The sequence below is a fragment of the Vicugna pacos genome, chromosome 12, assembly GCF_048564905.1.
Source record: "Vicugna pacos chromosome 12, VicPac4, whole genome shotgun sequence".
Classification (NCBI taxonomy): domain Eukaryota; kingdom Metazoa; phylum Chordata; class Mammalia; order Artiodactyla; family Camelidae; genus Vicugna; species Vicugna pacos.
The window spans coordinates 61,446,070-61,470,919 of NC_132998.1; the positions used below are offsets into that span (position 1 = coordinate 61,446,070).

General features: G+C 58.8%; 1 protein-coding gene across 2 annotated transcripts in view; it reads right to left on the minus strand.

Moving 5' to 3' along the window:
* The window catches only part of SCUBE1 (signal peptide, CUB domain and EGF like domain containing 1), a 122,064-nt gene that overhangs the window by 2,094 nt on the left and 95,120 nt on the right, over nt 1-24,850 (minus strand). For both annotated transcript variants that reach the window (XM_072973640.1, XM_072973639.1), the window contains 14 exons: nt 24,337-24,459; nt 21,771-21,887; nt 20,187-20,309; nt 13,579-13,698; nt 13,103-13,207; nt 12,066-12,182; nt 11,139-11,276; nt 10,003-10,206; nt 7,213-7,374; nt 5,743-5,910; nt 4,245-4,406; nt 2,385-2,582; nt 709-861; nt 224-303 (listed from right to left, as the gene is read on the minus strand). In XM_072973640.1, the coding sequence (XP_072829741.1) occupies nt 224-303; nt 709-861; nt 2,385-2,582; nt 4,245-4,406; nt 5,743-5,910; nt 7,213-7,374; nt 10,003-10,206; nt 11,139-11,276; nt 12,066-12,182; nt 13,103-13,207; nt 13,579-13,698; nt 20,187-20,309; nt 21,771-21,887; nt 24,337-24,459 (1,970 nt within the window). The remainder of the gene's footprint in view (nt 1-223; nt 304-708; nt 862-2,384; nt 2,583-4,244; nt 4,407-5,742; nt 5,911-7,212; nt 7,375-10,002; nt 10,207-11,138; nt 11,277-12,065; nt 12,183-13,102; nt 13,208-13,578; nt 13,699-20,186; nt 20,310-21,770; nt 21,888-24,336; nt 24,460-24,850) is intronic.

A 24,850-nucleotide genomic window follows, 5' to 3' on the forward strand; every position in this document is an offset into this window, starting at 1 on the left:
ACTGTCCTCACTTCACAGCCGGTCACCAGGTCCTGGGCTCGACCTGGTCTGTCTGGTCCAGCCCTTGCCCCCGGGCCCCTGCCCCCATCACCTTCGTTTCTTCTGGTACCACTCCCCTCCCCTCACTCCCGTGCGGGGCTGGGGTTGGGGTAGGGGCTGCGGTGGCCCAGGGGGCCTCTGTCCCAGGATTACGTGGACCCTTCCCATAGAGAAGCTCACTCACTTTCAGAATTTCCTGGTGATTCTCTGAGGCGTAGAGCCGTCCATCGCGAACGATATCTTCTATTAATTGCTGGTAGTCCTCTGTGAAACCCACCAGCAGGGAAGGGAGGAAGGGGAGGGCAGAGGCTGAGGCGAAGACCCTGCCTGCCTCCTGCTGACCGAAGCCTCTGCCCTCCCCTAAGGGCTTCAGGCTGAGCCCGAGGCCACTCTGCCTCTGTGTCTTTGTCTCCTCCACCCAAATTGGTCTCCTCTAGGTTTGCTTAGCTAGAAAACTCCTATCCAACCCTCAAAACCCTGCTTGGGCAGCATCCCACATTGAGGTTGGTAAACACCACTAATTGCTCCTCATCTGCACTACCCTGTACCCCTTAAGGGCCTGCCTGTGCCCCACCTTCCCCCAAGGCTGGAGCTCCCTGAGGCCAGGGATGTGTGATTTGTCTCTATGTCCCCAGGACCAGCCTGGGCACACAGTGTGACTGCACTTACCGTCATAGGTGACATAGGGTACTTGGAACCCTTTGCCGCTGTTGCCTTCGTTGGATTTGAACTGGATCCAGAGCTTCCGGGAGCGGGAGGTGAAGGCAATGGGCCTCTCGTAAGTCTGGCAGGTCTCATAGGTGGTGATGGATGTGGGTGAGGCTGTGGGCAGAGGCACGTCACTGCTGAGCTGCCCCAGATCCACAGCTTCTCACCCGGTCCTATCCCCCTGCATCAGACCTCTTCCCTCCCCACCTCCTCAGCCATCTAGCACCCACAGTGTCCAGTCCCCCAAACTCTCCAGCTCGCCAGTCCCTGTACATGTTCCTTTTGCCTCAAACGCCCTTCCCCACCCTCAACCCCAGTTCCTACTTGTCCCTCTTAAGACCATTTCCATGCCCCCTCCTCCAGGAAGCCTCTCTGACTGCTCTGCCCCCCCCCCCCCCGTTTCCTCTCTGCTCTGGTGAGTACTTTATTACAGTGCCTCTCTATAGCGCTGGTGCTGTCACCCTGCCAACTGCTCCTCAAGCTCAGGGCTCACGCCTGCCCCCGCACAGAGCCGGGCCTGCGGTGGAGGGTCCGTCCCATCTCCCGTGAGAGGGTGAACCTCTATGTGAGGGGATGAACAAGGGTGAGCCTGCTGACCCCTGGGGCGCTGGCTGAAAGGTGCCTCACCTCCTCACTGCTCCCTGGGGGGAGAGTCTCTCAAGGTGGGAGAGGCTGGCTGCCCTGGAGCTCAGCCTTGTGGGCAGGCAGACAGTGGAGAGGAAGATGCTGGGGACTAGGGAGGCTGGTGGTGGGAATGGGTGGGCGGGGGATGGTCATGGGCTGGGCGCTGACTGGCTGCAGGGCACTGGGCAGGTGCCTGGCCCGTCCTGGTCTCAGGTCTCCCACTCACACACTGGGGCTTCCCCGCTCAACAGCCACACCGAGGGGGTCACACGCACACGTGGTAAGAATGCAGCACAGAGCGGACAGGCCCTCCCCACTCATTCTCCTGCTCCCCCAGCCATTCTCTGTGTAGCAGAGATATTCCAGGCCCCGGTGGGTGTTTTTCTGTCTGCTTGTGTCCCCTCCTTCCCTAGCGTTCTGACTTGCAGCTCAGCGCTGTGGGCACTGCGGCCCCACTACAGCAGCGAAGCCCCAGTCGAGGCACGTGCCGTAAGGGATTCTACCCGGTCCCTGCGGGCACTCAGGGGCTCCCTGCCTTTTTCCCTGCCATGGCCACCTGAGCACGACCTTGTGCTCACCCACTGAGGGGCTGGGCCGCTGCTCCCAGCCTGAAGTCTCACCCCGAACCAGGGATGGGGGTGATGAGCCGGAAGGCTGCGGCTCTCGGAGGGAAGGGTCCTGTGTGTGCAGGCTGGCCCTTCACCCTCCCATCCCCTTCCCAAGCACAGAGGGAGGAGAAGGCCCTGCAGAGTAGGAGGGGCTCCTGGTGGCTCACTCTGGATGGTGTGGCAGGATGTGGCGAAACAACTGGGATGAGAGGCTGGTCTGTGGTCAGTGTCGAGACCGGGTCTGACCAGGCCCTGGTTCCCACACTGAGGACACACCGTGAGCTCCCAGACCTTTCCATTCGGTCTGCACAGCCCAGCTCCGGGAGTCAGAGGCGAGTGCCCGCGGAGCGGGGCCGAGGGCTGCGGCTGTCTGTGGCCCTGCTGCTGCACTCGCCCGGCACGTACCACTCTTCCTCATGACCAGGACGTCGCCGCACTCATCCTCGATGGGCAGGAAGATCTCGGGGACCACGATGAGAATCCTGCGCTTGGGGGGTGGCGAGATGTGCCACACACACTCGGCGTTGGCCGGGTAGTCTCCAGGGTAGTTGGGGGACTCGATGTAGCCCGTGTAGTCGCCAAGCTCGCCGCCACAGTGCTGGTCTGTGGGCACCGTGGCCGGGGCCCTGGTCAGGCTCGCAGGACGGGAGCCCTGGCTGGCTGGGCTTTCAACAGCCTTGGAGGCCCAGGGCAGGGCTGGCGGGTGCTTGGCCCCTTCCGTGGCCTGTCTCCACCCGGCCCTCCCCACCGGCCAGCCAGGCCTTGGGCTCGTCCTCCCTGGGGGGCCCCGCTGAGGGGCAGGTCCCTGTTCCCACATTGGTTCTCTGAGACCCAGCCCGAGCGTCTCCTTCTTCCTGGTCACCCTTGGCTGCCTCACCTGCATCTCTGTGGCTGAGCCCTGTCCTGGCCTCCTGCTGGGAGCCACTCACCGCTCCCCGCCAGCCCCTGCTCTCCTCCTGTGTCTCAGCCAAGGCCAGTGTGCCAACTTCCCTTTTCTCTCCGCTCACTCATCTGTCCATTCCTTTGCTCAACATCTGCTGAGGGACCCCAGGTGCCAGGTGCGGCAGCCCCCCACAGAGCAGGCAGGCTCAGGGACCAGCAGGCAACACAGCCAGGGACGGAAGACACGCTTCCCTTCCTCTGCCTTTTTAGCTAAGCCGTGCACCCTGAAACAGGCCGAACGTGACTCTTTCATTAGCTAGATGGTTCCCAGCCTTAACCTCATAAAGGAAGTCACACAAAGAAAATTGGATGTAAATGTTAAATATGCATAATTTTCTCACACGTTTTCATTTAAAAATCCTCCCCTCACATCAGCATTTCTGGGAAACGTCTCATTTTCACCTTATCGTTCCAGAAGCTTCCCTCCCACTTGGTTTCCCCACTTTTCTTCATTAGGACGTTTAAGTGTTGACAACCCTGCTTCTGCTGAGCCCCACCAGGAGGCCACGAGCCCAGGGGGGCAGCCCGGATGGCATCCCCTGTAGGATGAAACCCCCTTCGCGAGCCCTCAGTCTGTTCCAACGTGACCGCAGGCCAGGAAAGGGACAACTGGCTGGAATGGATCCGGGAAAAAGTAAAATACCAGAAACTATGTCCCAAAGGACTCTGGAAAGTGAATGAGAAATCCCTAAAAGAGGGATGGGATCCTCTGTGTGAGGCCCAAGTGACTTGCTCGTGAGGGGCCAGGACACTAACTCCCAGGTTGCCTTAAGCTGCCCGCGTTTCTTCTGGTTAAACGGAGCTTCTTACAGACATAAAGGGTTCCTCTTGCACCTGCACACCTGGAACACACTGGGCACCCTGCTTCCTGTTGCTGGGTCCTCTGGTTTGCGCCCACAGGGCAGTCTAGACGGTACGTGCCTTTAGAGCTGCTGGGTCTGGCCCTGGGCAGCTGCCCCACAAGTCCCCCTGGTATGGGTCCTGGCTTTTCCGTCCACAGACTTAGAGCCTCGAGCAGGGCCTGGCCTGGCACTGAGGCACGGGTCGCCCCAGTGAGCGACAGGAACCAATGAACGACCATGCAATCAGGTTGCTCCATGGAACACAGAGCACGCGCACCCCACACCATGGGGCTCCCGACGACAAAGGGTTCCCTCGGGTGTCTGTCCCACTGAGTGGATGTGCGGATGTGACAGAGCAGGGAGGAGTCACCAGTCACCCCATGGACACGATGCGAGGTCGGGGCTCACTGCACCCCCCATGACCTGCCCCTGGTCCCCCTGGCATTCCCAGCTCCCTGGCCGTGGGAAGAGTAGCACCTACTTTTGCAGTGTGTGACGTTGGTGGAGCCATCGAAATCGGTGCTGGTGTTGCCTGGACAGGTGATGCAGTGGTTCTGGCCAAACTCGGGCTGGTAGGTGCCGACAGGGCAGCGGATGCACCGGTGGATGGTGGTGTTGTAGTAGTGGCCGGGGGAGCAGTGCACTGCGGGGGAGGCGACAGTGGGAAAGGGCAGGGGGGCCTGCCATTCTCTCCGGGGCTCCCTGCCCTCAAGGTCTGACTCAGAAAAGGGTTCAAGGCCCTTCCCCACCATCCAGTGACCTCTCACTGTGTGCACCCAGTCTGAACAGGTCGACCCCTCCGCTCCCTGACGCTGTCCACAACTGTGCAGAGTGCGCTGTGGACCCCCGGGGTCTGAGCAGTGAGCCAAGCAGACCCAGCCCTGCCGGGGGGTTGACATCCTGCTCGGCTGTGCTGGACGCCGCGTCTGTTCCTCCGTCGGTGGTAATAAGCGGGGAGAATTGTAAGGCCGGGAGTGGAGGGAGGCCGGAGAAGGCAGCACTGAGGGGGCTGCGTGGAGACCTGAGGGGCGTGGAGCCGGCCCTGCTGGTGTGGGCTGAGCGGAGGTCAGGGGCTGTGGTGAGGGCCCTGCTTTCCTAGTCCACCTGGAGCTGCCCTGGGTTCCTGGCTGCTGCGTTGGGAGTGGGCTCCGGGGGCGGAGGCCCAGGCAGGACACGTCAGGGCCAGGAGAGGTGGCGGTGGCCTGGGTCAGGGAGGCAGCAGTGAGGTAGTGAGAAGTCACTGCAGCCTGGGTCTGTTTAGAGGCTAGAGCTGCAGGGGCCACGGACAGACTGGGTGTGAGGGGAGAGGGACGAGGACTCGGGGCGATTCCAAGGTTCCCTTGAGTGCCTGGCAGGAGGGAGCCACCGTGCCCTGGGGAGGCCAGACGCTCTTGCTAGGAGGTTGGCAGTAAAGGGAAGAAAACCTGGCAGGAGCTAGGGGGCAGGTGGGGCAGGAGAGCGCCTCCTCAGAACGAGAGGGTTCAGGGAGTCTGTACGTTGGGCCATCAGCAGGTGGGGAGGCTGTCCCAAAAGCCCGGGGCTGAGAGGGAGCGTGTGCAGGGGAAGCAGGGCCCTCAGTGGAGGGCAGGGCCCGGGGTGACATGGAGGTGAGACTCCTCTGACCTCACCCTGCCGCCCCTCCGCCGCCCTCACTGCCTTGCCTTCCTCCTCCAGTCCTTCCTCATGGTGAGCGCAAAGCATCCCCAGAGCCTGGAGGAGCTGGCGGCTCCTCCTTCTTGCTCCGGGGGCTCAAAGCTCCAGACTGGAGCTACTGGCCTGCCTGGCCCTCTCATCGAGACCCTTGGGCAGGCTGGTGTCGGACCCCCTGCAGTCCCCATCCTAGCGTGTAGCACAGGGCCAGTCACCAGTGTCCACTGCGCCAGGCCCCTCCTCTGACCCAGGAGGTTTGCCACGGCAGGAACTGAGAGGCCTTGAGGGAAACTGTCCCTGAGCAGAGGGGTGGGTGGGAGCGTCCTCACCTTTGGCCTCACAGTCTTGGAAGGAGGCTGTGCCCTCGTGCTTGGTGAGCAGCCCCCCTCCGCAGGGGAAGCAGCCCGTGCGCCCCGGCTCAGGCTGGTACGTGCCCACAGGGCAGGCCTGGCAGGGCCTGAAGCCATCGGTGGAGAAGGAGCCTGGAGAGCACTGGCCTGGAAGTCAAAGGTCAAGGCTCAGGCTAGGGGAAGGGCGCCTCAGGCCAGGCCCTGTGCTGAGCCCTCAGCTGCCCCTGGGAAAGGCACCAAGGCTGGGGGGTGAGGGGGAGGACCTGGGGGAGGAGGACTGGCCTCCCAGCGGCTCATGCACTGTGTGGCCTTGGCCAGGCCTGGCTTGCTTCTCCCACTGGCTAGAAGGGCTGTGGATTGAAGAGAAGTGGCCCTGCTCCTGAGCTGGAAGTGTGGACCCCACATATGGAGGTGGAAGGTCGTGGGAGGCAATTTATTTGGGGGGGCTCTCCCAGAGGGCTGGCCACACTGAGTCTTCACATGACGATCTAGGGCTGTCAAGTTCCAGGCTGATGCTGCCTTGTCTGTCTGCCTGGCTGAGCAGAGGGAGGAGGGTCTTTGAGGTCCCTAGGGCACAGTTGGGAGAAAGGGAGGGGACAACACATTCTAGCAAAAGATCAGGATGGAGTGGGTTTATTGCCCTCTCAGCCCAGACCCTGGAATTCTCTGCTCCCACAGTGGCCACTCTGTGCTGCCAGTCACCATCCCCCCAGGGCAGAGACCACATGCCTGGAGGGGGCAGGGGCTAGAGGGCAGCTGGCTAGCCTACAGAGACTCAGGGCTGGGCTCTGATGTTTTCTGTTGGAAGAAGGCTGGAGATCTCCAGCACCCTAAGGGTCCCACTCACCAGCACACATTTCCCCACCTATTCTCCTGGCTGATCCCCACAATGGCCTGGGAAGGGAGGCTGATGGGGGGAAGGCTATGAGCCCATTTCATAGATGAGGTTAAGTAAGGGTTGTAAATGGAAGAACTCTTTGTAAACCAAACTGTGCTTGGTAAGTTGAAAAAGGCTTTCCAAACCACCTATAGGGCAAACTGTAGAGTTCTTTGTGTGGAGCACAGTTCTTGCCCAAGTGTCTGGCCCCACTCCATGAAGCATTCCGACAACGCTGGGCTGGAGGTGGAACGTGTTTGGACACATAAAGAACTATGCACTCCGTTACAAGCTGACCTGTAAATGATCAAGTGTCAAGTCCCTTCCAACCTGCATGATGCAGTTTTAAGGTGCACCCAGTGCAGCCGAGTGCCTGCTCCCCGCCGTGCCCTGTGGCACGTGCACCTGTGGGTCTGCACCTGTAAGTGAAGCTGCATGGAAGTCAGGACAGGCTCTGGAAATGGCAAAGACTTTACAGAAGATCACGAGGCACCCGGGCCTTTGCTTTGGGAACCTCAGGGAGGCTGGAGATACCCTGTCCCCGCCCTTTCCCAGGGTGGGCCCGTACTCGCCTCCACACTCGGATACGTTGCGGGCACCCGCCAGGCCTAGCCCGTCGTTGCTGGGGCACGGCGTGCAGCTGAGCTGGCCATCCCCATCCTGGTAGGTCCCCGGTGTGCAGGGCACACACTGGCCGGGCTCTCCGCTGAAGAAGGTGCCAGGACTGCAGGCCACTGCAGGGGCAAAATGGAGAGACTGCTGGTGGCAGAGGTGGGGAGCGGTGGCCGGGGGTCTGGCCACCTGGCTCCTGGTGCCTCAAGCTCAGGCTCTGTTCTTCCGGATGGGACACAGCTCTCGTTCCTGTGGCTCAGAGGAGCCAGGGGTAGGAGCCAGGCGGTGGTCATCGGTGAGGACCCTGGAGGCCTGTCCTGGTCTCATGTCCTCTCCTGGCTGCCCCTGGGCACGGTCCTCTGCAGACCCCTCTGTCTCAGCCCTCTCATAAATGCCTGTGGTCCCAGGGCTCCTTTGCTCTTTCTGCTCCACACACTGTCTTCCAGCCCTGACCCCTCGGCCTGGGTACCAACTGCCTCCTGGATGCCCCACAGTCACTTCATTCACCAAGCTCCCCTGCCCACCCTTTTCTTTCCCCATGTGGCAGACTTGGCATCTGAGGACATGGGGCAGCGCAGAGGGCCTGGGGGAGTGACACAGGGACAGGCAGGAAGGCCTGGGGGTGGAGGACATTGCAGAGACGGTGGGCTGAAGAGAGAGCCATTGACCAAATAAGCAAAGTGATGAGCAAATAAGGAAACTCGTTGAGAAAATAAGGTAAAGAGAAAGGGAGCCAAGTGTGTCACTGGAGAAAATATTTAGAAACATGGAAAAAGAACATGGGGGAAAAAGGTTAGAAAGAATCCCAAGGTACTGAATTGGAGCTACTGGTGTGAACTCATGGTTTTATATCACACATAAGAAACTGGTGTAGAGCACAGGGAATTATATTCAATTTCTTGTAATGAGCTGTAATAGAAAAGAATCCGAAAAACAGTATGTATAACTGAACAGCTTTGCTGTACACCTGAAGCTAACATTGTAAACTGACTACACTTCAACTAAAAGAATACATCCCCATCAAATCCTAGGCAGTCGCAGAGGGAAAAAGGTGAGTGAAGGTGGAGGAACCAGTGGCGGGCTGGGGCAATACCCTGTGCCTCCTGATGGGGGCGCAGAAGAGCAGACATGGAGCGTGGTTTTCCTGCCAAGAACCAGGAAACCTCAGCAGCAGCTAGCCAAGGGTCGCCCTACAGAACTTAGGGAAGGCAGGAGAGAGCAAGGGACTGCTCGAGATGAAGGACTCTGAGGAGACACGACCGCTAAACGTAACACGCCTTCCTGGAGAGGAAAGGGAGGTTGTGGGAGAGCTGGTGAAGTCTGATGGGGCGTGCGGATCGGATGGGAAGGTGAAGGCTAAACTAGCACGCCATACACACACACACACACACACAGACACACACACACATACACACACGTGAGGAAGCCCTGGGGAGCAAATGCTGTCAAATGCCCACAGCGGGGGAGTCTGGGTGAAGAAGATACTGAAGTTCTTTGTTCTGTCTGGCAATGTTACTGAAATTTTGAAATCATCTCAAAGTAAGTTATTAAACATAAAAGAATGACATCGCCAAGTCCCTCGCCCTCCTCGCACATCAGGGACCGGCCCCTCTGCCCGCCCTGCTGCCCGAGCTGGAGTCCTGCCTTCCCTGCCCCTCCCCACCGTCCTAAATCCCCTCTTCTCCAGTGGCTCCCCGTCTGCCTCTCTGGCCCAGTCTATGCTTTGTGCTCCAGGTCTGAGGCCCCCGCCACCTAGTCAACACCTTCACGTGGATGACTCATGAGCATCTCAGACTAACAAGGACTCTTGGCACCTCCGCCAGCTCCCTCACCTGAAGTTCCTCCCAGATCAGAAAGTGCTGCCACCTGCACCCAAGTGGCCAAAACCTCTGGAGCCATCCTTGAAGCCTCCCGCTCCCTTGCCTACCTCTCTTAGCAGCACGCTCAGTCTCTCTCTTGCTGCCCACCTCACCTGCTGCCCCAGCTCTAGGTTCTACTGTCTCTCGCTCGACCTCCGCGCCACTGTCCCCCGCACTCAGCCTGCCCACAGCAGAGAGTGGCTGGGCTGCACCTGGCTCAGTGTGTCCCAGTGTCCCCCCTGCACTCGGAGTAGCACCATGGCCTGCGAGGCCCCTCAGCTTGCCCGTGGGGGTGCTCACTCTCTTGCTGGCTGTCTTCTTTCCCATGAACCGTGAACCCATTAGAACAGGGACTCTGTCATGTCCACCACCTCTTATCCACCGGGGGCATCGCTAAGCCTGGCCCTTCCCGAGAAGCCAGCCCCGGGGTGCCCGGCTCACTGGCCCGGTTGGCAGCCAGCCTGCAGCCCACCCCCACCGAGGCCTCACTGCTTCCCTGCAGACCCCCTGCAGCCCCGCATGCGTCTTCACTCTGCTCCTCCTCTGCGCTTGGCTCCCACCCGCCTCCTCTGGGAGCTTCTAACCACACAGACTGGCCCCGTGCCCTTCATGCCCCTCGGCTGTGGCTTTGCTGGCCTGTGCTCTCCCTGCCCACCCCTCTCAGGACCGCGGTGAGGGTCACAGGTACAAACATTCCCAGCTCCTTAAATGACAGCCGTCTGCCCAGTACCAGGGTGCCTCTCCCGGGCAGGCCTCCGTGTCTCTCCGGCCTCTCCCAACCTATCTGTCTCCCTTGGGGGACTGTCTACCTAGGCCGAGTGTGGAAGGGACAGAGAAGGTTTGCAGAGGACATCTGAGCAGCTGCGGGCAGGTGGGCAGGGACTCACTCACCACATTTGCCATCCTGCAGCACCTGGCCCGTGCCACACGTCCCCTGGCCCTCCGGGACCTTGGCCGGCCGCTGGGCCACCTCGTACTCGGTGCCGGCAACCTGGATGGAGAAGTGCTGCCGGCTGAGGGACTTCCGCAGGGTCTTGATGGCAGCCTGCAAGCTCTGCTCCACTCGCTTCCGCACACAGTCCGCTGCGCAGGTGTCTGCAGGGGTGGGCGAGGCCGTGACCCACCGCCCCTCGAGGAGCGGCCTCTTCACTCAGGTTCCCACCCGCCGGGCGCGGCACCCGGCCGGCCTTGGCTCCCAGTGCGTTCTCTCAGCAGCCCTGGGCCGAGGCACTGACGCTGTGAATGTCTGATGGATGAGGAGACTGAGGCTCCGAGTGTTCTGACCTGCTCAAGGCCATGCAGCAGACCTGAGTAGGAACCAGACCTCTGCCACTGCAACACCTCTCCTCCCCAGGGCACGACTCACTGCTGGGTGTCCCTGCCTGTCACTTAGACACCCTTGTGGCTGACAGACCTCAGCTCGTTCTCACGTGCTCACCACCTTGCGTCTCCCTTGGCGCAGGGGAGTTTGTGGGCTCCCCCATGGCTGGGAGTGCTGCTGGCTTGGGGACCAGAGTCTGTCCCTTCTTGCCACAGTGTTCAGGTTCAGGCACACACAGTGCACATTTGCTGACAGATCTCCACTCCTCGGTCACAACTCAACACTCATTCACAGCCCAGAGGGGGATGGTATGAAGCACAAGCCAGCATTCCACAAGCCCCCTTCTGGAACCTGGGAAAGACAGGTCTTTGGCGCAACCATCCTGGGGAGGCTGCAGGGATTAGCCCTTTTGGGCCCCACCCAGGGTGTGGAGGGGTGGGGAGAGGCCCTGCGGCTGTCACTGCAGGCCTCCAAGCCCCGCTCCTCTCACGGCCCTGGGCCTCCTCTTCCACCCTGGGCTGAGCAACTGCTTTAAGGCCCTGGCACTGACCCCTGCCGGTTCCCCCGCCTGCCTGGCTGGCCTCTACTTCCTGTAGCTGTGGCTTGGGTGGGAGCCTAGCTTCAGCCTAGTAGACCCCCGCCAGCCCTCCCAGTCCACCGACCTCACTGAGGCCCTCAGCACCTCAGGAGGGGACCCCTCACCCACCTGAGACCTCTTCCATCTTTGTCTCAACCTCAAACTCTGCTGTGATGTGGGTCACCTCCTTGGATGGGGACTTTCGGCCACGGCGCCTCTTCTTGGAGGAGTCACACTTGAGGGTCACAAAGGTCACGTGGCAGTTCTCTGGACAAGGAAGGGACCGCTGTGGCAAAGGTGGCACAGGGCAGAGAGCAGGGTCCTACCTGCCCTGCACACAAAGTGCCGTTGGCAAGGGTCCCACCTTGCCGAACAGTCCACGTGCAGATGGGGAAACAGGCTAAGGAAGGCCAGGGTTTTCTGAGGGGCCAGAGGCTGAGCCAGGCCCCGCACCCGGCCCTTCTGAGTTCCCAACACCGCCGCGTACCAGGCACCTTGTGCATCTTCCTTAGCAAAGCTGTGCAGCTCTAGCTCCGGGCCACTTGGCCCAGGTCAGGCCTGCTGAGTGCCAAGGTTTCTCAGATTTCAGGGGCAATCCTGAGGTGTCCAGGAACCTTCATGGAAACAGCTGGGGTGCTCTCCTCCTGCACCCTTCTCCCCAGGCTTTCCCTGTGCTGTTCCCCCAGCCTGGAACACCCTTCTCGGTCACCCTCACTCAAGAAGGAGCCTCTGCGTGAGCCCTCGATCCCTTCCGTTTGGCAACAACCAGGCTGCGCAGAAAGCCCAGGTCTGGGGGAGCTCGTTGAACCCCCGGGAAGGCAGGGACGGTGGGCCCCAGCGACGCTGGGGGACAGGCTTTCCATGCACATGCTGGCTTTCTTCCCCAGGGACACCCCCACTGTCAACAGCGCCCCGGGCGTGGCTCCACGGCAGTGAGGGTGAAGAGAGGCTCCGACTTTGAAAACCCAGTCCTGTTGGACCCTGGGGCCCCAGAGCCCGGGAATGGGGACCCGCTGCCGCCCCCTGAGTGGGTTGGTAACAACACGGCCCACTCACCCAGCAGCTGCTGCCTCAGGGCCTCCTTTGCTGGCTCCCGGCTTTGGGGCCGGAGGTGGCACTTGGCGTCTCGGATCTTGAAGCGGGCCTTCTGTCTGATGAGGGTGGCAGGGGCACCTGGGGAGAGCCCAAACCCCCCCAAGTGGTGGCTCCTCCTGTGGGCAGGGAGGTGGGGCCTGGGGGCTGCAGAGGGAGCGCCTGAGTGTGAGGGGGCTGCCGGGGGACGAATCCACTGGGAGCTGGGGGTGGGGACCTCTGCTGCCTTGACTCTCTCCCTGAAAAAGGTGAAAGTGTGGACGGTGGGGTCAAGTTCAAGCCAGGGGCCATCCAGCCAGAGGCCTTCTGCAGAGCAGGAAAGGCCAGCCTCCCACCTCCTCCACCATCAAAGCCAGTTCATGTGGTTCATGCTTTCAGGAAAAGGGACAGGACAGAAGAGAGAGGGAAGCAAGGAAGGGAAGGGGTTTTGAAATAATATAAACGCTCAGAGCCACTGATTCTTTTTAAGAGCACATCACAGACCCTTGGCCTAAAGAATCCTACAGTCACAGAGGCTGAGAAGTACACGTGTGTGGACTGGATGCCCACCAGCTCCAGCGTCCTGCACAGGACACGCTGGAGGGGTTGCTGGCAGGGGAGCTGGCGGGCTGTGCTGACCGGGACCCGGGACACACGCTCCCAGCCAAAGCGCGACCCTGGGAGCTTTCAGAGCCTCGTGGCCACAGCAGATGTGACTCACTTCACTGAAACTACATCTGAGGTCCACAGATGCATGGCACTTTAGGGTCACTAAACCACTCTGGAACCACAGCGCAGAGCCTCAGAGCCAGAAGGGCCCTTTCATGGTCCACCGCCCCTGGGCTGGGACTCAGCCTGTGGTCTGCCTGCCCCTCGGTCCTGGCCCTGCTCCTAGCTCCCTGGCACCCTGAGGAGGCAGGCCCCAGGCCGGGAGGCTCTTCCCTCTGCTCCCGGCACAGTGCTGGACGCAAAGTCAAGGGCTCGTGCAGGTGTGCACGGGGCACGGACAGGCCAGGGGCTACCTGAGCAGCTGGGCCCGCTGCTGGAGCTGGTGCTGTTGCGTTTCTGCAGTGTCTTGCCCTGGAGGCCTGGGACCCCGCAGCTCAGGCTGTAGCTGTTGTCCGAGTCTGCAGAGAGGCCAGTGGTGAGATGGGCCTGGGTGCCCCCGGCTTCTAGCACCCCCAGATCGATCCTGGGGCCTTGGAGGGGTCACTGAGTAAGAGGAAGGTCAGCACTGACCCTTATGTCAGTTCATTTCTGCTACACGACTATGGGCTAGGCAGCTGGGCGGGAGGGAGGGAGGGAGTCCACTGTACTTCTGAGGACACAAGGCCCACACAGAACCTGACAGCTGCCCAGGATCACTCAGGGGCCAGGGCCAGGGGTCCTCATACCTAGGCTGGGGTCCCTTCCTGGAGAACAGCAGGCAGCAGGGCGGGATCCCGGGGAAGGAAGTCCCCGCCCCCCACCATCCCATCTCGGGGACACCCCGGGTTACCTGGCGTGAAGAGGGTGTGGGCCAGGCAGGACAGGGAGCAGCTCTCCACACTGCCTGCCTTGCTGCAGGACAGCTGGGCCTGGGGCGAGGCCTTGGCCCGAGAAAGGCACTTGCCCGTCTCTGAGGAGAAAGAAGACACGACGGAGGGCTTGAGGGGCCAGGGAGGCCTTCTGGAGCTGGCGGGGCCCCTGAGCACAGACCAACAGGGACTCCCACTGCACCTCCATCCCCTGCCCAGGCCGTCTTGGTGGGAGGGGGATGGGAGTTGGCAGGTCCACATTCTTTGGACACGTGGGGGCACTGGGCCCAGAGAGCTGTTCTCGCCTCCCCTGACCCCAGTCCAGGCTGTCTGTGAGCAGGTTCACACCCCATGCCCAGGGCGGGGCTGGGTTCTCCAGAGCAGGTGTCTGTGCCCATCTGGGGAAAGGAACGGCTGAAAATAATGGACGGGGCTTCTTGGCAGAGACCAGCCCCTAAGTGGGTCACTGGGAGCCCCTCTCTGGGGCAGCGCTCGGACCCACCCATGGGTGTCTGAAGATGTCCAAAACTGAGCTCTTCAGACTTTCTCGTGTGTTTATTTATCTTTTGAGGATTAAAAGATGTCCCAGACTCCTAGGAAAAGACTGACGATTCTATAGTCCAGGAAAACATCCGAACTGACTTTATGGAAGTCTGACTGACCAGTGACAGCTGCCTCCGGAAGTGTCACCCTCGGAGCCCACCGTCAGCGGTGGGGTCGCTCCAGGCTTGAGGGGACGTAAACCTGATTTGCTTTGGTTTATTAAAACCACCCGAGTAGCGGGGCTTTGTAACACTCCTCGGTTCTTTCCCAAGTTCCAGCCTGTAACTGCTCCTTTGGGGTCATGCTCAGAAGACGTTCCCCTTTCCCAGGTCAAAGCCCCGACCCCACCCCGTAGTGCGGAGGGATCTTCTGTGCAAACGGGACTGCAGCTGAGATGCACCTGAGAGGTTGTTTATGGAAGTCTCCGAAAATTCTCCTACGAGTCAGCTCAAATCTTGGCTGATGGGAGCCTTAATATGCCTCTATTATATATGATCAAAACCCAGAATCCCCGGGGCAAAGCTTCCACAACAGCAGCAGAACGACTGGAACAGAGCCCAGGAAGAGCCCGGGTTAGTCTTCCCAAGTGGCCATTAACCTTCTTTGTTGGTATCAACGGGCAAAGCTTAGGGCAGGCTCTCAGGGGACAAGCTCAACAACACGGGAAGCACTGGTGACCAAGGCTCGTCCTCCCTGCCTCAGAGCCACCACAGCCTTGGCTGGAACAGCTGCAGCACCTTTAAATCTGAGGGTACCCATGCATACGATCCCTACTGTGACCGAAAACTCCCAGAGCTTTTCCTGCTTGTTGGTGAACTAATTATGCTGTCTGGGTCCTTTGTCCTTCTCAGATTACCAATGAGCACTCCTACCCCTCCCCGCAGGAGAGCCCCCATCCATCTCTGTGCACCTGTACTCAGAAGTGCTCACAGCTGGAACAGAGCTTCTGGAGACTCCGTGCCAAATCCGGACTCAGTACTGTCTGTTGCTGAGACTTACCTTAAACATGAACAGATCTTAAAATTCATATGGAAACTCAAGGGAAGTTCAAGAATAGCCAGATCAATCTTGAATGTGAAAGCAGGAGGACTTGCACTTCACAATACAAAAACTTACCATAAAGCTACGGTAATCAAACCGGGCTTGAGGACAAACAAATAGATCAGTGGGATAGAAATGAGAGCCTAGAAACAGACCCATTCATTTACAGCCAACTGATTTCAAGAGGATGCCTAGATAACTGTACGGGGAAAAAGGAAGGTCTTTTCAACAAATAATGCTGTGACACCTGGGGAGCCACATGCAAAAGAATACACTTGGACCCCTATCTCACACCATATAAAATTAATCCAACATGGATCAAAGACCTAGAGGTAGGAGCTAAAACCACAAAGCTCTTAGAAAGGAAACAGGTGTAATCTTTGGGCATTTGGATCAGGCAATGAACAGCTTCTTAGAAGTGACACAAAAAACACAACCAACCAAAGGGAAAAAAACATAAACTGAACTTCACAAAAACGTAAAGCGTATGTGCTTCAAAAGACACCATCAAGAAAGCAAAAAGGAACTCACAGACGGGAGAAGATCTTTGTAAATCATGTACCTAATCAGGGACTTGTTGCAGAACATCAGAGAACCCTTTCACCGTAACAGTAAAGCCAACTAATTCAACCAGAAATGGGCAAAGGATCTGGACGGGCATTTCTTTAAAGCAGGTATACAAGTGGGCAAGTACATGAAAAAATACTCAGCATCACTCGCCATCTGGGAGACACAAATGCAAACCACAATGACATACCGCTTCATACCCGCTAAGATGGCCACAATCAAAAAGGCAGATAACAACAAGTGCTGGCGAGGATGTGGAGCAACTGGAACCCTCACACACCGCTGGAGGGAATGGAAAACGTACAACGGCGCAGCCACTTTGGGAAACAGCCTGGTAGTTCCTCAAAACTTAAACACAGAGTTACCATACAACCCAGCAATTTCCCTCTTGGGTATATACCACAGAAAACTGTGAACATATGTTCATACAGAAGCTTGTGCATGAATGCTCACAACAGCATTATTCGTAACAGCCCAAAGCTGGAAACAACGCAAAATGTCCAATGACTGATAGATGGATAAACAAAGTGCAGTGTAACCGCACGGTGGAATACAACTCGGCAATGAAAAGGAATGAAGCACTGACACCTGCTACAACGTGGCCGAACCTTGAAATTATGCTAAATGAGATAAGCCAGTCACAGAAGGCCACAGAGCATATTCCACTTATGTGAAATCCCCAGAGTGGCGACTTCATAAAAGACAAAAGTAGATTGTGGTGGCCTAGGGCTGGGGGGCTTGAGGGAAACGAGGAGGGGCTGCTGTGGGGATGGGCTTCTTCTTGGAGGAGTGAGAAGGCTCTACAACCCACCGTGGCTGCACAGCTCTGTGACTACACTGACACTCACTGAATCGCACACTAACTGGGTGAACTGCGTGGTATGTGAATTACATCTCAAAAAAGCTGTTAATAAAAACAAAAAGCAAAAGGAAGAGAGAAAGTACCAGGCTGGACATGCAAGAATCATCCAGGCCGGAATCAAGCCCAAATGTCTCCCGGGTCATCACACGAAACACGCAAGGACTTCCTACAGGACCGAGAGGCTCACAGGTTCCATCTCTCTCTCTCTCTCACACACACACACACATTTGGCTTCCTGCTCTGTGAGGAGCAGGAGGAACAATCAGTTTGTCAGACCCATGAGGATGAAATCTGGTGAAGCCGGGACAGCCTCCTGGAACCACCAGACATCTCACTGTCTCTGAAGACAACCCATCCCCAAAGGGACAAGCTGGCTGTGACATTAGACAATGTTGGTGAGAAGCTTTTCCAGGGTAACAGAGGAAATGGCATGGCTGCGACCTTCAGAATCCTGGATAAAGTGTAAAGATGGGACATGGACTGGAGCCAAGTCCCAAGACCTTTTGAGCATCTCTGGATGGATGTCCTGGGTTATAAATATGTACTAGTAATAGCAGGTTTACTTTCTGGGTGAGCTGAAGCAGTCTCTTGTTGAAAAAAATAACAGCATTCACAGCAGTGAAATGTTACTACATTTTGTGTTTCTTATTTGGGATATTCCAGCTTACTTATTTAGTAACATGCAGAAACATTTTACTGGGAGAGTTATTCATAAAATTATTCAGAAATGTCACCATCTTCATTACTTCTAATTTTTTTGAAAAATAAAAATGGATTTTTCAGAACTTACTATAAAGTCACCATTTAGAGATCTTAAACTGAGGTTCCTCAGAGAACCTCTAAAAGCAGAGAGATCACAGAAACTGACGGTTATCCAAGATTCTCCGAGCAGGCAGACGACTACACAGAGTCGAGAGCCTGTATCTAAGATGATTGGAATAAATTCTCCTGGACGTTTGCGACCACTGATCTCCATAGGCTCCTTTGCATACCTTCGTTCTTTATTCTTTTGGCCACGTTTCCCTGTCACATACACTTAATTCTGATTTATCCAAACGAGTAGTAACTCACCTAGATGGAGGCCTTACTAGTGATAACCTCAGCTAACTGTTCCGTGGGGCTGTAAGACTGTTCCGAGTGAATGACTCCCCAGTACCCCCAGTGAGCAAATGCCTCCTTGCAAAGCATCTGGAGATAGAACACATTCCGAGGGACAAATGGTGAAGCAGATGGCAGAAGCTACCAGCTCCATCCACAGGAACCGGACTGCCCCGGTGGTCATCACTTCGGGCGATACACAGATAACGCCGCCGAGGGCACGGCTTAGGGGCCTGATGAAGCAGTCTGACTTCCTAATGCAAGGAGCCGTGGAAAACATGGATACGGCCTCGGATTTTCTTTTGGTCAGTCATGGGAGTCAGTGCCACTGCCGGCATGTCACTGTGAACCTGGATTCACGGCGGAGGTGAGTGGGGACGATCTACACCGAGGCTCCACGAGAAAGCAGCCTGAACGCCGAAGGCAGGCTTGAGGATTCGATAGGACTGGCTTTCTGGCTCAGCCCTGGGGACGCTTCAGTCATGGTTCTAGCGGGCTTTCTAGTACCTTCTAATACCTTCAGCCATACTTGTCTGTCTCATCATCCCACGCCTGCTGTCCAGAACATTGTTGCTTTTGTGCAGGCACAGACCCAGCAAATGGCTTAGGGACAAAAATGAGATAAATTCACCCTGACTGACAGTGCCCTGACCAGCAGACCTCCACCAATGGCTCTTCATGGAGGCTGGTTTGACGGCCGTGGTGAAGATCTGGACAAGTCCTGTGGCCCCTCCTGTAGCTCTGACTGAGGAGGGACAAGTAAATACTCGACCTCACACGACCCTAATAATCAGAGGACACATCTCGGAAAGCCAACCAGTGGGTGCCAGTCCCAGGCCTGGAAAGTCAGCCACTTGGTGGCCGGCTCACTCAGCGATCAGGCTTCTAAGGGAGCGCCAGCCCGTTCTCCCTCAGCACCCTGCCAAGGCACGCTCCTGAGGCTGACATCACCAACCCTGCCTCTACCCAACACGGCCCCAACCCGCTGTTCCCCAAAACTCCAGACAAGAACAGGGCTTTGCTTTGCTCAACAAGACTTTGCCCGAGGAGCACAGCAAATCTCAAGCAAGCAGCACATTCAGCCTTTTGATTTTGGGTATTAAGTTACGGTATCTATTCTTCGATACTTTCATTCTTCATTCAACAAACATTTACTGAGTATCTACGCTTGCTGGGCTCTGGGGATTCAGCAGCGAACAAGACAGGCTGAAAACACCTGCTCAAGTGTGCGGAGTGTGTTCAGTGAGGACAGACAGGCAACGCCCAGCAGGGCTCTGTGAAGTGCACATGTCTGGTGGTGCCAAGTGCAACGGGAGGAAAAGAGTGCGAGAGCCGAGTGGCGGGTCGGGGTGCAGAGAGGGGCCAGCTGCTGCTCAGGGTGTGTGGTCAGGAGGGTCCCCGGAGCAGACCCCTGCAGAGAGGGAGGCGCCCTCCAGGCCAACAGAGGAGCCCAAGCAAGGCTGTGTTGAGGTGGGGGCGCCGCAGCTGCGAGATCAGGGAGGCTGGCAGGGGGTGGTGAGGGGGAGGGTGGAGGGCAGTCAGGCCCGGGCGCCACAACCTTTGGGCCATTCTAGGAACTCTGGCTTTGCTTCTGCATGAAGAGGAGTCACTGGAGGGCGCTGAGCCAAGAGGACAGACTCTGACTTAAATTTAACAGTCTTACTCTGGCAGCCCTGGGGAGGTTAGAGGATGGCGGGGCAAGGACTTGAGAACTGCTTCGGGGACACAGCCTCAGCACCCGGTACAGGTCCGGCACATAGCGGGTAGTCAGTACGTGTTTATGGAATCAGTGAATGTGGGGGACTGTCCAGCACTCAGCCTAGAGGTGCCCTGAGTACCCAGAGCCACCAGCAGAGGGCGAACGAGCCCTGCGCACTCCAGGAGGCCTGCCTCGCCAGACACCGTGGGGCCGGCGGCCTGGGCAGGAGGCAGGTGTGCAGAGACCCAGCTACTCCTCAGTCCAGGCTCTAGTGCCTTGTAACCACCCCGCCTCTCCTACCAGCCTCCTTGGTAGGACAAGGGGAGCTGGGGGCCGAGGCCTCCTCACTCCACTCCCTCTGAGCTGTCAGCTCCCCCTGCGCCTCAGCTCTGGCTGCACACACTGACCTCAGATCTCCACCTCCACGCTCTGGCTGGCACCAGTGTGCTCTCCCACTGTACCCCCTCTTCTTCTGTAAGCCCCCATTCCCACCAGCCATATTCTAGCAGCAGAGGGTCCAGTAGCCCTGAGCCTGAAGGAAGGCCCAGGGGTCTTTTTGCCCCACCTGGAGAAGTCACAGCCCCTCCCATCCAGGCAGCACGGGGCGAGGAGGGGCTAGGGCCCAGGCCCTTCTTGGGGGTCTTCGAGGGGTCTCAGCAATGGGACCCCGGCGTCAGCTCGCCCTGGGCACTCACCCAGCGATGGGACCCCGGTGACAGCTCGCCCCGGGCACTCACCCAGCGAAGAGACCCTGGTGACAGCTCGCCCCGGGCACTCACCCACACAGTCCTTCTGGTTCCAGTGGAGGCGCCTCCCGGGGGGGCAGACACACGCGTAGCTGCCCTTGGTGTTGACACAGCCCTGGTCACAGCTCCCGTTGTTCATGCTGCACTCGTCCACATCTGGGAGCACAGGTAGGAGTGAGGGCAGGAGGGCGGCTGGGCGGGGCTGGCAGGCGGGGCCTACCCAGGACGGGAGGGCCCTGCATCCCCTGACCCTGACCCCAGCCCGGTACTGTCACCAGCTGCAGACACGCGGCCGCACACGAGCTCGCGCACACACAGGGCTCCCACAGACACCAGCACACACCCCTCCCCCGGAACCTCGGCGGTTTGCTGAACCTGGGCCGCTGTGCTCGGACTTGCGGGAGGGCCGAGAAGTGGTACAAAATAAAGTTCCAGTCAGGTCTTGTGGGGCACGGAATGCCCAGCACAGGCCCGGGTCATGAGGCCGTATCTCACTGCGGGACCCCGGACAGGCCCTTCCCAGCCCGTTTCCTCTCCCAGGGCGCAGGAAGTCACCCTTAGGGCCCTGCCTTCCTTCGGGTCAAACATCCCCCTGAGGGAAGCAGCAGGCCCAGGGCAGCTGGTGAGCTGGTGCCCATGTTTCTGGGAGTCCCTCCAGAAGACGCTGCAGCTCCCCCCAGGAGCTCCCCCGCCCCCCAGCACCGCCAGGCCTGAGCCTGCCCGACCATCACGGCTGCCCAGCTGAGGAGGTGTGGCTACCACCCCAGGTCCAGGAAAGGGAGGGACTGGAGACCGTGGGGCCTTTCTTGACTTCTCCACTTTCACACCCCAGGCCTGTACACCTCCACGTCCCATCACCCGTGGATCCTACATACACCTAGACCTTCCCTCTCCCACATCCCTCCCACCCTGCCAGAGCCAGCAGCTCTCACTCCCCTGTCTGGAGCCGTGTCCTCACCGGCCCTGGGTTCCACTCTCCTAAAGGTGGCAGCCAGAGGGATCTTGTTACATGACCTTGACTACGTCACACCCCTGCTTAAACCCTCGGATGGTTTCTCATCGTGCTGGGAATAAAACCACAAGTCCCCTGGGGGCTCACAGAGCCCTGTGTCCCTTCTGTCACCATGCGCCCCTTCCTTCATGGGGCTGTAGCCCCACGGGCTGCATCTCGGTCCCTCTGTGCTCCCTCTGCCTCAGTGCCTCTGCACACGCTGAACCCTCTGGCACGCTTCCCCTCATCTTGACCCAAACCGTCCTCCTTTAGGATCCCCCCATCTTCCCCACACTCCGCCCTTCTCTGTTGTCACCCCCTCCCACTGGAATGAACTGGTTAAGGGATTCTCTGTGTAGCCGTCCTCCCTTCCAGACTGGGGTTCCCCAGCAACTGCTGTTCACAGGCCTGTGCCCACAGGCTTGCTGAGGCCTGGCACCCAGGGGATACTTTCTGCCCCTCCCCCCATCCTCCTGCCTGGCCCTTGGCTGAGCCCCTCCCCCCACCAGTCCCTCCCAGGCCCGTCAGAGTCAAGGTCAGGGGCGGGGTGTGGGGTACAGTGCAGGTGGCCATGTGGCCGGCGCGTGCCTCTGGGGGGAGGTGGCCCTGGCGGGCGAGCTGCAGACCTCCGCAGTGGGTCGTCCCATAGAGCGTGTAGCCGCGGTGGCACAGGCACTGGAAGCTGCCCGGGGAGTTGATGCAGACGTGGTCGCAGGTCCGCTCGAAGGAGCACTCGTCGATGTCTGGTGGCCACAGGGAGACAAAGTTTGGGAGAGGTTTCGGGGTGTGGTGGATGGCATGGCCTGTCACTACTCAGTCACTCAAAAGACATCTGGGTGCAGACAGTCCCGGGCCGAAGGCTCAGTGCACAGCTGACCCACTTCCGGTCATTGCCTGACTTCCCATTTAGTCTCCATTAACCTCATGTTTCTGGGTTGGAAGCCACCTCACATCTTTTCTGGAGGTGGGCAGGGGAGAAATATTGTGAGAAGGGATGATTATGCCATTGTGACAGCTCACACTCTAGTGTGGTTAGGATGGGTATTTCATCCACACCTGCAGGAAACCGACGGGCTTGCCTGAGGATGCCGCCGAACTGAGATGTGAAAACAGACCTTGGATGCCGACCGAAGTGTGTTTTCCCATCACCCCAAGATGTCTCTTGAGAGAGTAAGGAAAACAGCACAGATAGAAAGGGGGTTAGGGGGTAATATGCTACCCACAAGGAATAACAAAGCAGCCTTGACAGTACATGAAATTTGATTCTGACCACCCTGGCAGCCAGGGTAAAAAGGGAAAGAGGGAAGGTCACAGAGCACTTGTCACTGGAAAGGAGGAAATGGACCACGTGTTCACAGGGGACAAGTCTGTCCTGGCCATAAGTTCTGAGGACAATGGCTCCTGTGGGATAGTTGATGGGGGTCCTGAGGGCAAAGCAGACATTGATCTGCCTCCCCATGGGCACTGCAGTTGGAGTTCATTCTTTGAATACTTTTGTTCACGTGACTGCAGATGTACTCGTGACATATGCGTGTTTGTAGTAACATAGCACAAGGAAGGAATCACACTGCATGTGCTCAAAGGAGGATGTGATTCCTCTGGTGGGGGGGCTGGTCTGGAAAGATCTCATGGTGCTTGTGGCACCTGGGCTAGACCCTGAAGGATAGGGCCAGACTGGAGTGAAGGAAGGAGAGTCGGGGAGGGGCACTCTAGGCAAAGGCTGGGAGGTGGCAGCACCGGCTCCTCGGGGATCGTGTGGAGCTCAGGGGGGCGGGGGAGGTGTCTGGGGTCCGCATCCCAAGGGCCTTGAGTGCCAAGCAGGGAAGCTTAGACCTCTCCCTGTTGGAACTGGAGATCCAGGGGCTGTGCTGAAGCCGGGGTTGGGGGGCATGGCCAGAGCCCCAGGCCTCAGAGAGATGAGTCTGGAGAGGGTGGAGAAATCAGTCAGAGCCCAGAGCAGTCCTGCCATTGCCCCTTCCTCGGCAGCTGCCCGCCTCTCTCAAGGCAGCAGGGAATGCAAAGTCCAGGGCCTCCCTCACTGCCCACAGAATGCGGTATGGCAGACAGAGAAACAAAGTCCAAGAGCAGAGGAGCCCCGATCGGGGCCTGCACAGATGCTACACTCCCAGGAGGCCCGAGAGGAAGACCGGGCCAGGTGCCCGACCAGGAATGAAGAGGCTGAGCCCAGGGAGGGGGACCGCCTGGCTTGGGTCACGTGATGAGCCCCAGGACAGGCTGGCCCTGGACCCTGCCTTGCCAGCCTCTGCTCTCATCATTTTTGGAGCCCTTGGGGGAGCACATCCCTGGCCCCTCAGGGCCTTGTGCTGCCCCAGGCCAGCCTCTGAGTGGCACTAAGAGGCAGAAGCTGCAAGGCCCATGGCCAGATGCAGCCACGTGGAGATGAAACGACTGGATGACAACAGGGTAGCCATAATGGAACAGAGCCACTCCCTCACCGCCCAGGTCATCCTGGTCCCTCCTTCTGCACATTTCCCCAAAGCTGTCTCCTTCTCAGGGGCCTCATTCAGCCCCAAAGGGCTCCTTGTGGTCCCTCAAGCCCCTTCAGCCCAACAGTGCCGCTCCCTGGATGGGTCCCTTCCTTGGCTCCTCCTGGAAGATGCCTATTCATCCTTCAAGCATTTCACCAATGTCCCTTCCTCTAGAGAGCCTTTCCTGACCACCCTCTCTGCTGCCCATCCTCTGGACTCTCCCTGCTGAACTTGTCCTGGGCTGTAATTCTTAGCTTCTGCCCAAATTTCTCCTCCCATTACCCCTGCTCCTGGCAGGCGCCCAGAGACCCTGAGGAAGGACTGCTGGCAAGCACCCGCCATGTGCACACCTTCCACCAGGTGGCAGCATCCTGCCTCCGAAGCCACCAGGGGAGCCAGGCAGGACTCCCTGTGCCACCTGGGACTCGGTGATCCCTCCCTGGGCCTCAGGTTCCCATTCATAGTGGGGACAGGGTGGACTGGGTGGCTTCTGGGGGCCTCTAGAGTCGCAAAGGACAGGGAAGACAGGGAGGGCAAGAGCACATGCTAGGGACAGAAAAACTACAGCCACCCCCTCAGGCCCAGCCCAGTAGGTGGGCGGCCCCAACCCCGGGCTCACCTCCTCCCCTAGCGGGCTGTATGAGCCCCCGAGGGGGGAGGACCCCACGAGGACCAGGGCTGCCCGGGCCGGCTGGCAGCTCACCTTGGCACGTCCGCTCATCCGTCAGCAGCTTGTAGCCCTTCCGGCAGCTGCACTCGAAGCTGCCCACAGTGTTGCGGCAGAAGTGGTCGCAGCCCCCGTTGTTGACCAGGCACTCATTGATGTCTGTGGGGGCCAAGCGGGCGGGGGAGATGAGGATGGTGGGCTCGGCGGTGGGGGCGAGGGTGGGGGCACTGCAGGACCCCCGGCCGGGACTCCCCCGCCCTGACTCGCCTGCCGCCCAGGGCCCAGGGCTGCGGCGGGTGCCCCAGCTGAGCGCAGGGGTGGGCTGGGCCCCCAGCCGGGGGGGTGCGGAGGACGGGCCACGCCGTGCCCAGCATTTGTGTATAGAAGGTTGGGGAGCTGATGTCTACTGTACCCCACAAGACAACAGGGTCGATGACACCCCGAGCCCTTTCGTTCCGGGAGGCAGGCCAGGGGGCAGTGAGGCCTGGGAAGGCAGGCTGCTTCCCCGCAGGGCAGCGGTGACTCTGGGCAAGCTCCCGGGCCCTGCAGC